A 12,196-nucleotide genomic window follows, 5' to 3' on the forward strand; every position below is an offset into this window, starting at 1 on the left:
AAGAGGGGAGTTCCCTAACCTGTAGGTATGGTGCCGGCTGTTCCTCCCGAGGTGCATCACCTTGCACCTGTCTGTGTTGAAACCCATTCTATTCTCATCCGCCCACCCTTGTAACCTGTCTAGGTCCGATTGTAGCCTGTTGCATCCTTCCAGTGTGCCCACGTCCTCCACATCTTAGTGTCATCAGCAAATTTGAACAGGGTGCTTTTTACTCGCTCCAAATCACTGAATTTGCTTAGAAATAAGGCAATAAAATATTTAAGAAACTCATGTGGGTACATCCTTAAGCAAAAACAGTATTTAATAGGGATTTCAATTATGTTAATGACACAGGCATAGACAACTACACCTCTACTGGTAGGTACCATGCAAAACTCAGGGTTTGCCACGCAAGGGATCTAAACTATGCTGCTTCTGTTTTGGGGATGTTGGAAGCGATGGAGAGTTCCCTCCTAGTCTTCTGCTGATTTCCAAGGCAAGCAGGAAAGAACAGTGATGAATTCATGACACAGAATGAACATGAAGGAAGAAAGTATGGAATAAATGACAACAGAGACTGAATTAGGAAGAAGATGAGTATAAAAGATACTATGCTCAGAGGTTTAACAAAAATATATTACTTAGGGAAATAAAATTAGAAGAAACATTGGTCTTCACTAAGGCTACAATATGTAACATTACACACAAACTAATTTTGAACTCCCTCCCCCCCACAATCAAGGATAGAAATCAAATTTCTGGAAAGGGATTTCAATACGAGAGCCATTGGCAGTTAACCAACCCTAACACATGGGCTACAACATGCAAATAGTGCTGGCTTGAATCAACCTGTGGTCATCTTCTCAAATGGATGAAATTTTAGAGGCCAGCTAGAGAAGATAGAACATTTTAATTTATTAACTCCTTAAACTGAAGAGCATTCTTATAAGAACTGTGGCTAATCCAGGGGTGTCAAACTTGCCCAGCCTGAAGGGCATGGGACCAGTCTGCAAACTGGATCATGACCACAGACCAGCCCTGTGTGCTGCTTGCAGGGTGTACATCAACTCCAGCCCAGTGCACCACAAGCAGGCCTGGTTTGGGGTATGTGCTGCATGTGGCACCCATGCCAGACCAACCCTGTGCACTGGATCCAGCAAATAGGACCACTCTGTGGGCTTAATCCAGACTGGCCCCACCCCTAGTGTGAAGGGCCAGTCTGGCACGGGCACCACATGCAGCACATACCCTAGACCAGCTCCATGTGTTGTGTGTAGTGTAAGCTAGCCAGCTCCAGCCCCAGACACTGAGTGAAACCCATGTCAGACTGGTTCTATGCACCAGCCCCAGTCCTGTAAACCACGTGGGGCCAGTCTGAGGTGCCTACTCCATGTAGTATCTGAGCCAGACTGACCCTGTGCACTTGGACTGGTTCCCCGTGTTGTGCATGGGGCATACCACACCTCTCTACATGCACTACACACCAGGTAGGCTGCATCCAGTGCACAGAGCTTGTCCAAGACTCACAGGCAGAATGATAACACTCGCAGGATAGAGCTCTATCTTTGACACTCCTGTATTAATCCATATACTTATTGGAACTATCCTCACACAAAACATTTTTAAGTCTGGAACAGAAATACAAAAATATGCTTCCTATCTTCTGGAACAGCTATGGGATGATTGAGCTGTCAAAAAGTGATTTAGTCTTCCTTAATTCATTCTCTATGGAGAGAAATGGGCAGAGGACAGGAATGAAATCCCTTAATTTGCCTCAAACTATTGCTGTAATACTTGATAGCTACTACTTCACGCTCACTTTAGCCAAAATGTTTAAGCGGAGACCTTTTAAAAAACACAAAAAAACCCAATAACACACATTCAGCACAGAGAGACCTCTCACTCAGCACCCGAGATGGGTGGACAGTAGAAACGAAATTTCATTGATACTTCAGAACAAAAATGCTAGAAGCAGCAGCATTTTGAGATGAAGTACAAACCACAGAAATGCAGTGTGCGAAAAGAACAAGAACCAGAATTCAGAAGGAAATAGCTTCCTGGTTATTACGAAGTTAAGAAAGTTCCCAAGAGCTTTACCTTCTGCTGGATAAAATCTGAGAAAAAAAGAACTTTGTAAAAGTTCCCTGAACTATCCTACAGGAGAAGGGAGATGCACCAAATGAAAAAAAAAAAACAAAAAACAAAAAACACACAAAACAGCACAAACTACCACAAATAAGTTTGATTCAAACAAGTAAGCTTCTTTTTGGGGTGGCTTATAAAGAAATGATAAGTAACAAACACACTGAGAGTAGGTACTACTTCAAAGAATTTAAATGCTATATTTAATAATCATGCTATTCCCTTCCGACTCCCTCTCCACATATTCCCAAAGTGAGATCTTTATGGATTCTGAACAGAGAGCTCCTTTAAAAAATATTTTGAAAGGTTACCACAGTGTTATTTATGATCACAACATAAGCTGGATTTATGAGAGAGAACAAATGGTAGTGTAAATCAGGTATTCCTAAAGCTAGTATCAGGTATTCCTAAAGGCCAGTGCTTACATGGCCCTTACAGACATCATCCTTGGTGTTACATGAATGGAAAGGTTTTGAGCTCTTATAGTTGATCCAAGGGTCCAAGGAAGCTTGTACAAGCACTGCAGCAAAGCACTACCAGATGACTGTATTAAACTCAGTTGCATGTTATTTTTGTGGAAGGATATATAAGGGTTTGGACTAAGAGCAACAAAGATTTTTAAACCCACCTGCTCTAAAAATTTCCTCTATGCTATTATCACCCAGCTGGAAGCTCACACTGTGTGGTGCTTCATAAGGACTGCAAATTCAAAAAAATTGTAAATCACAAGATATTTCAGCATCAGGGAGAGAAATCAGACAAACTAGCTTCAGAGTCTCCATCTTTGAAGGTAAACTAAATTTTAGAAAGATCGCACTCCACAGCTTTATTCTAAGATTCTGACAGGGACATCTCAGAAATAGCTACAAAATCGCCTCAAGCGCATTCACAGCAAAGCTAGCCAAGCAGAGTTCTGGCTGTATGCAATTCAAGAAGCATGAGCATAATCATCATTCCACCACTGAGTGTCATCAAAGATTTAACAAAACTCCCCCAAACCTGAAAGAAGTCAGGTACAGTAATTTCATGTTTTGTTTATTTATGTCCGAGTATTGAAATGATTCTTGTCCTTTTAGTCTCTACTATATTTACCTACATGTTGTTAATTTCAGGATTTGAATTTAAAATAAAAAGAATTTGCTTGATAATTGTTCGCGTAAACAGGCCTACTTGAAAATATTACATGGCTTTAAAAATATACATATATTTTCCATGCAGGCTACATACATTCCAAAGAAATGAAGCTCCCATTTAACATTACTTTCAGTCCAGAAAATAATTAGTTACATTTATACCAAAAAAAGGAATATATGAGAGATGCAACAGGGACAGAATTAGCTTGGCTTCTCAGCTCCAGGTACCACACCCCACATCAAAGCCTTTTCTCAATTTTAAAAAAATTAAGCAGAATTTACTAACCAATTGGGAGCAATTTAATAAATAATACAAAAATATTCCATACTCAACATAGTTTACTCAACATATGACACTTTATGAAATATGCCACATAGCAAATTTACATTTGCTACTATGGCCCTCAGCATTTTTACCTCATGTACAGTATATGCAGATTCAATGCTAGAAAAAGTAAGAGTGAGATAATCTGCAGAACATATTTAAGCAGCATCAAGATGTTTTTCTTTTGTTAGGTGGAGGTAAAGTTTGCTTTTCACAAATAAAACAGTGAAGAAATATACAAATGTTATCCTTCTTCAAAACAATAACAAATGGTACTTAAATATTGCTGCCCACTGTCCCTAAAATTATCTCCAAGTACAACTCAACTGCATTGCTAGATGTCAACCAGTAATTGCTGTGCACACAACCGAGTCACTCAAACAGTCTTCCTGCATTCTGCCTATCTAGAAAAGCAACAGCTTTGAAGAAACAAGAGCCTATCCAGGATACTAAAGCTAAAAAAAAAGCGAACAAGCAGCAGGCAAATTAAAAATAAAAATAAAATCCCCTTTAAATGTTACCTCTAAAGTATCCTGGGCACTTCTAAACTGATAACATATTAGTGGAAGATACTGCATAAAACCTAGGGCAACATGGTTAGACACACTTACAGCATGTGCATTTCAGACATGTTTCAAAAGCCAGTTCTTTGTGTAACAGCCTCACAAATAAATTTTGTGGAGGACAGATAGCAAGATGTTTTTCTTTGTATTCTAGCACCCAACAAATATTCTTTTATAACCCCCCACTAGGAATCGTGTGCGTAGTCCCTTGATCATACACCTTTCCAGATTCTGATTTACTAGCCAAAATAAAGGAATTTAACAAGACTTAATGCTGATTAAATCCAGGAGGTAAATATCCTTTTTGATCATACACAGAGCTTTTCCCCTCCGTGCACACATCCAAAGTACCCATATTTACAAGTGTAAGCATGAAGAGTGGGCAGCACTGGAGCTGGAACCTTGGGACACAAAGAGGAATCCAGCCAGGATGAGAAACAACACAAAAACAAGGGGGGAAATGTAGAAAAGATGGCATCCATAGGACTCAAGTGAAGCCCCCTTGAAATTGCAGGCAACCCCCCAGCTGCATCCCAGCCTTAATGTGCTTTTTAAGGGTGAAAACATACAGTACCTTTGCTTTTTGCAGTAGTGCTGCTGCTGTTGCCAGTTGAAGAGGATGCCTGAGAATCCTTCCTTAACCTCTTGCTCTGAGGTCTGACACTGGACCTGAGAAAATGATGCTGGTCCTGGCTGTGGGATGGCTGGAGGGAGGAAGGGGCCTGGGGCAAACCGGGGTTCGCTGGGGGGTTGTTGTTAGTGTTGTTGTTAATAATCTTCTCTTCTTTCTTTGTGCTGCTGCTGCCTGGAGCTGCCTCTCCTCCTCCTCCTGCCCCTTCTTCTTCCAGGGACTCCTCATCTCCGCCTGCTCTCTTGCCCAGCTTTTTCACCCCTTCCTCCCCGCTGCTCTCACCCAGTTTCACTGTCATCCTGTTGGGGAAGACAGAAAGACAAGAAGGGGGCACAAAGTCAAGCCACAGACCCCACTCGAGGAGCAGAAAAATCCCTGGGCTGAGAGGGGAGAAGTTTAGCTGCAGAAATTCCTCTCAACATGGCCGCCGTTGTTTGTTACTAAATCCCCTTTCGTTTGCTGTCCCGACCCAACAACCTGTGCCGAGGGGTGGGAGGGGGAAAGCCCCATAGGAAACCCCCCAAACCGGCCCAAAAGAGAGCCCGGCTCCCCCGGCAGCCCCCTGGCACCTTGTTGGAGGGATTAGGGGTGCCTTTGGCAAGGAAATCGCCAAGCCAAACTCAGGCGTTTGAAAGCGCTCGCCAGACACAGAGAGAGAGAGAGAAAACCAGCCACCAAACCCCGGCGGAACAAGGGGATCGCAGCGCGGGGAGAGGGGCCCCTAAAAGTGACTCGCCTCCACCCCATCCTACCCATTGTGCTGTTCCTCAGGCCCAGGGGGGCTCTTCTTTCTCCTCACCATGGAGCCGAGGTGATCCGACCTGCTGGGGGGGGGAAATTCATATTCCTAGATGCAGCAGCAACAGCAGCAGCTTCTCCTCCTCTCTGTGTGTGTCTCTGACTCTCTCTGGGGCTGGGACTGGCCAAGGCTACAAAGATTTCCAACTCCCCCCCCCACACACTCCACCCCCCACCCACCTCCAAATTACAAGGCACCTTTCTGCTTCCCCTTGAACTGCAACTTTTTCCCCAGGAAGGCGGCAGGTCCTGAAGTGCACAAGGAGCCCCAAATGCTTTGGTGCCTTTGCAAAGCAGCATCGTGCTGGGTGATCGCCTGTCAACGTTTGCATTTAAAAAAGACACACACCAGCAGAGGATTTGGGCTTTCCAGGGCTCTGAACTTTGCTTGCTACGTCACCAACCTCCAGCATTTTTAAAAAATGATTGTAACCCCTCCCCCAATTAATAAAAAAGGTGCCAGGCTCTCAAACGTTTGTTGTTGTTTTTCCCCACCCCAAAGAGGAGTGAGTGCGGTAACAGACACACTGCAAACGCTTGGCCGGCTGAAAAGTTTAAGAACATTTGTTACAAACCCATTTACTGAGCTCCACTGCCTCTGAAATGCCTCGCACATCGTCTTTAAATGTCAAATGTGAGATTGGACCCACTCTGGCTATAAAAATGGCCACTCTGCATCCAGGCTTGGTTCACAGAGCTGCTCAATTTTTAAGCCATCACAACACCATATATCTATATATAAATAGATATATACACATACACACCTAAAAAGCTTTGGACTGCAGTTACATTGTCTGTTAAGGTCCACCACTGATTGTTTAAACAAACAAAAAAAGTCAGTGTAAAATTACTGACACCGTATCTATCAACAACGGCAACTTTCAAGAACCAAACCGTACTATAACAAAACAGAAAGCACTAGGAGCTGCAATACAAGTCTCTTATCACAGTAGCAGAAACCACAGTCCAACTTTAATTAAGGAGCGAGATAACAACCCACCGGGAAAGGAATTCTAAGGATCAACACAACTTGGAACAGAAAAAAATCCACCCAACATGAAGGGCCAGGGAGCTGCACCACAGCTTTATAAAGCCATGTACCGGATAGTAGGATACTATTATTAATGCTCCACATTTTCCCCACTGAGTTTTTAAGTTAAGCCACTGCATTTATCAGTGGAGAATTATTTTGGACAATGCTCTGTTCTTTGCCATAAAGCATGTAACTGAGCTGAAGTACAGATCCAGTTTTACATGGAAAGAGGGTAAACCATCCACGAGAGGTACGAGGCAATCCACACGTACAGAAACAACAACATTAGTGTCTACCGATTTCAAAACCACAAACCCCACCACTTCGCTCTCACAAGCCTTTCCCGTATTGGAAGTCAGGGGTGTCTGATACCCAAAGGAGGCTCAACTCTACCTGGTGCCAGGGTTGATTTCGTGATGCTACATTTAAGGGATGGATGGATCTACCGCTACCCTCCCGACAACCGCGGCAACAGAACCAATTCTCTTTCCATCAGAACAAACTCAGCAAATGAAAGGCGGTGTCTTGTCTACTACACCAGCAGGGAAAACGAGTCTCGAGCTGCCTCTTTTCCAACAGTTGCTCCCTGAAACTGTCCTAACTGCACCGTCTCGGGCTCGCCAGTCGCAACCCTCCTCCCAGCTGCCGCCGTCTCGCATTCCTCCCCGCATGACACCTGTTTCCCTCCTTTTTCTTGACAAGGGAAAGACCAACCCACGGCTCCGCTGTGCTAGATCTTGGCGCGCCGCGCGCGGCCCCGTCCTTCACCGGGAGGGACACCGAGCAAGCCAGCGCTCTCCCCGCCGGCAGCCTGTTCTCCCCAGGCGGTCAGTCCCGGGGCTCCCGGCGGTGACCTGCGGCTCTCCGGGCTCCCGGAACCACAGACGCAGACGAGACCGGACGAGCTGCACGTTTGCCAGGCCCCTTGGGGCAAAAGCATCCCCAAACACAACCTCCCTCCACAGACGTGGGGGAAGCCACGTTGTTCTGCTGCCGCCGTCCCCCACCGGGACCAGATCACGCCGGAGACTCCCCCGGCACCACCTCCTGACGGAGCTTTACCTGATGCATCAATGCCCCGGTGCAGACGGTGCGCCCCAGGTCCTCCGGCGGCTGCTGTCGCTGATCGTCCGGCTCCTGCGGCGCCCGCTCCGCCCGTCTGCGCCCCAAACCCGCCAGCTCGTGCCGCTGCCTTTGCGCCCCCAGGTCCTTCAGCGCCGGCGGGCTCCAGCTCCTGGGCCCCTCCCGCACGGCGCGCTGAGTCCGCAGCCCCTGCTCCCAGCCGGCGACGAGAACCCCACTCCCCCTAGGCCACGGCCCCCGCTCCCTGGCCGCAGCAGCAGGACGATTCCCCAGGCCCTCGGGGTCCCGGCCGAAGCAGCGATCGCCTCCCCCACGGGCTCAGTCTCCTGCAGCCCGTGCCCTGTGCCCCGGGCCCTGGCGCGGGCCGCATGCAGGGTCCCGGCAGCGGCTGTTCCGCTTCCTAGTCACCCCGGGCTCGGCTGGGGGAGGGGGAGCCAAGCGGAGCGCGGCTGCGCGAGACCAGCTGAGCGCGCGCCGACACACCCCCTCCGCGGAACCCCAAACAAAGTGCCCCATTGGCCCACGGCGAGCGGGCACGAGGGGGGAGGCGTGGCCTCCACACAACCGCTGGCCACTCGCACAGCGGCGCGGGCAAGGTGACGCAGAGACGACGTGCAAGACAAGGCGAGCCAGGGACAGTCGAGGGAAGTAGCTTCCAGGCGCTGATTGGCCACGAGAGGGCCAATGGCGAGGTTAGAGGCGGGACCTAAGGTATAGCCCAACATGGGATTGATCAGTTGCCGGTTGATTTGCATATGTGGTTACACTTATCACTCCCCGGGACAGGACGAGACTGGGATACATCAGAAGGGACGGGTTGGTGAGGAGGTGGGGAGAGGCTGAAGGAGCTGGGGAGTGAGAAAAGGGGGGTCGCTCAGAGGGCGGCGGGCGCGGCTGGGGGCGCGGGCAGGCGGGAGCGCCTTGCGGGGGACGGAAAATAGATGATCTCATGCAGTGACGTCTCCAGGGCCACCGCGACTGCAGGACCGGCTCTTGGTACAAGTAGTGCGCTATAAAGCTACAGCTATGCACAGATACCCATATATCTACAGCTATCCATAGCCGTTTGCAAAAAATACTTATTCATAGCTATTGACAGCTCTGAATATTTTTTTGTTTATAGCTATTGGTTGTGATATTATTAATTTACAAGTCCCTACCTTACAAGTCCCAGAGGTGAGGGTGCCTTACTACCCTTCACTTGGCTAGAGACTAGAGTCCCCTGCTAAGGTTTCCACCAACCCTTTACTCCTCTTGCCTTGCTCAGTGTGGCTCCCTGTGTCCCGCAAACATCTGAGATATTAACAAGTAGCATCAGCCTATCAGTGTGGCCAAGGTGGTGGCTTGACTACTCACCTGCAGCAGGTAATCCTGTCTTCTAGGGGAGAGTTGTACTGAGGACTCATTTCTGACTGCCAGGGCAGAACACTATGATCCAAGAGGGAAAGCAGTAGGTGACAAAGTAACTTTGCATATGTACAGGCATGGGTAGCTAGCTCTGTGTCTGGGCAGATCTAGGGGTGCAGATGAGGGGGCATCTTCACATAGAAGACAATACAGCCTTTTCTCTAGAAATGAGCTTTACTAATACGATAGGCTGGGGAACACCCTTCTTGTCAACAGGGTGGCAGAAAGGGATCTTGGAGTCATTGTTGACTCCAGGATGAACATGAGCCGCCAATGTGAGGAAGCAGTCAGTAAGGCTAACTGCACCTTGTTGTGCATCCACAGATGCATCGCAAGCAAGTCCAAGGAGGTGATCCTTCCCCTCTGTGCGGCATTGGTCAAGCCACAGTTGGAGTACTACACCCAGTTCTGAGCGTCACACTTCAAGAGGGATGTGGCTAGCATTGAGAGGGTCCAGAGGAGGGTCACTCGCATGGTCAAGGGGCAGCGGGGCAGGCCCTATGAAGAGAGGCTAAAGGGCCTGAACCTTTTCAGCCTCCACAAAAGAAGGCCAAGAAGGTATCTAGTGGCTGTTTATAAACTCACCAGGGGGACCAGTGGGAATTGAGGGAGGGTCTGTTCCTCCAAACACCACCTGGGGTTGTTGGGAATAATGACCACAAATTGTTAGAGAGAAGGTTCAGGCTGGACATCAGGAGACATTACTTTACAGTTAGGGCTGCCAGGCTCTGGAATGGGCTTCCAAGGGAGGTGGTGCTCTCTCCTACCTTGGGGGTCTTCAAGAGGAGGCTGGACAGATATTTGGCTGGGGTGATGTGATCCTGGCACCCATTCCTGCCCTGGGCATAGGGTCGGACCTGATGATCTGTTTAGGTCTCTTCTGACCCTAAACACTATGATGATGGGGCAGAGGAGCAGGGGTAGCAGCACCATAGCATTCAGCGTAAACTCAAAGCATGAACAAATATTACTATTGGAATGTGCACTCGTTTGCTAAATTACATATACAGTGTAATAAACACAAGAAACTAGGCAAAAATAGCTGGAAGATACTGTGTCATTAGTCCTGAAGCTGTTGTAGTTAAATGCACATTTCTTATTCAGATTCTTAAAGCAAAAACTAGCCTTGAGCATCATGAGAGTCCCTCCAGCTTCACTGTCAGTCAATTCTACACCTTAGTTAACTGACCTAAATTAACTAAGCAGTTCCTCCAAGTCACCAGACACATATAGTTGGTGGCAAGAAAGGTGAACCACTAAGAAAGTATGCCAGGGAACACAGGACATGCAGAAAAGGAAAGGGAAAAAATGAGATGCAATTGGCAAAAGATATTAAAGACGGTAAGAAGGGGTTCTATAAATGGCAGATAGAAAAGAGAAATCAAAGGAACTGTGGTCTTCTGCCTCAGAATGAAGATTATTTATTAACAGAACACTCAAAGAAGGTAGAACTGCTCATTAATTACTTTGGCTTAGTTTTCACAACAAAAGCAACTGCAACCAAATAGCTAACAAGCTACAAGAAGAGGGCTTTAGATCACAATGAGCAAAAGGCACATCAGAACTCTTTGGCAAACTAGAATTAATTCAAGCAGCAGGGCTTTACAAAATTAATCTCAGGTGCTAGAGGAACTGCCTGAAGAAACCTCAGAAGTCACTGAAAACAATATTTGCTAAATCGTGGATGACTGATAAGATCCAAGAGGAGTGGAGATAGCCTGATTCCCATCTTAAAAATCTGTGGGGGGACCAAAGAACGACCAAGAAAATCATGGACTACTTAGCCTTATGTCAAGACATTGCTGGAACACGTTATAAAACAGGGGACTTGTACATGCGATAGGGATTTAATTCTCAGGGTTTTATTCTATACCTCCTAAATTGAAACGGAAGTGGTGAGTAGCCCAATCCTTTTTTTTTCTGCGGTGCCTGCCCACCTCTCTTGTAGCCAGGGGCGCAAGCTGACAGCTGCAATGCATCATTGCAAACTAAACTACATCTGCACATGTAATATGTGATGCCATTAAGCCCCACAAATTACATTTTTGTCACATGTACATGCGATGGTTGTCATGATGTACAAGCACCTTCAGTTTGTAAACACCAGGAAGAAGCAGGGAATCAATAGCAGCCAACATGGATGTGTTAACACCTTGGGACAAAATAATTTGATTTTCTTCTTTGATGGGGTAACTAATTCAGTGGATTTACAGGAATTTAGTGGATGGTGGACCTAATATACTTGGACTTCAGTAAGGCTTTTGATTTAGTCCCCTGTGACATTATCATTAGCAGAACTGTGAGTGAGACAGAATTACTGTTAGGTGAACACACATATTAGCTGAATAACTGTGAAAAGTAAATGTAATTTGATACAGGTCAGAATGCATAAATACAATGAGAGATGATTACCTACTAGCATTGCTGAGAAGGCTGTAGAGAGGTCTTAGTGAATCTCAAACTCCACATGAGCCAGTGATGTAGTATAGTTGCCAAGTAAATACAGTCTTAGTTAACAAGAGCAGTATATGTGAGACATGGTGGGTGACAATGCCCCTCTCTTCAGCACTGGTTAGGCTTCAGCTGAAGTTTTGTGTAGTTCTGAGCCCTGTAATTTAAGAAGGGTGTGGATAAATTGGAGAGGATCTCGAGGTGAACAGCAAAGATAAGGGGGAAGAATGCAAACTGTACGAGGAAAAGTTGGGAGAACTAGGTACTTTTAGTTTACTGAAAAGGAGATCAAGATGGGATATAATAACAGTATTCAAATATTTGAATGACTGCCATAAAAAGGGAGAACAACTGAGAACAACTATTCTCCCTTGCTACATGGGGCAGGATATGAAACAATGGATTTAAACTTTAGCAAAGCGGATTCAGACTATACATTTAAAAAGTTCTGTTTTCTCAGACTAGGAGGACAGTGGAATAAGCTTCCCAGGGAATTTGTGGAATCTCTTTAAATAGAGGTTTTGAAAAAGAGGCTTGATAGGCATTTGTCTGGGATCACAGAGAAGAATGTGTCTGGCCTTCACATATGAAATTGGACTGGATGACCCTTGAGGTTTGTCCCAACTCTGTGTGTTTATTATATATATCTTA

General features: G+C 46.4%; 1 protein-coding gene across 5 annotated transcripts in view; it reads right to left on the reverse strand.

The window, feature by feature from the left end:
• Positions 1 to 8,100, reverse strand: part of CRAMP1 (cramped chromatin regulator homolog 1) — a 67,332-nt gene extending 59,232 nt beyond the window's left edge. The window contains exons 1-3 of one of the 5 annotated variants that reach the window (XM_019539918.1): positions 7,667 to 8,100; positions 5,526 to 5,597; positions 4,717 to 5,072 (exon numbers count right to left, since the gene is read on the reverse strand). In XM_019539918.1, coding sequence (XP_019395463.1) covers positions 4,717 to 5,072; positions 5,526 to 5,575 — 406 coding nt within the window. In that variant the 5' untranslated portion in view covers positions 5,576 to 5,597; positions 7,667 to 8,100. Of the gene's footprint in view, positions 1 to 4,716; positions 5,073 to 5,525; positions 5,660 to 5,769; positions 6,325 to 7,666 lie in introns of those variants that run through there. The other 4 variants (XM_019539920.1, XM_019539916.1, XM_019539915.1 and 1 more) reach the window with 4 other exon arrangements.
• Between the last annotated feature and the right edge of the window lie 4,096 nt (positions 8,101 to 12,196).

The sequence above is a fragment of the Crocodylus porosus genome, unplaced genomic scaffold, assembly GCF_001723895.1.
Source record: "Crocodylus porosus isolate Cpor-Errol unplaced genomic scaffold, CroPor_comp1, whole genome shotgun sequence".
NCBI lineage: Eukaryota > Metazoa > Chordata > Crocodylia > Crocodylidae > Crocodylus > Crocodylus porosus.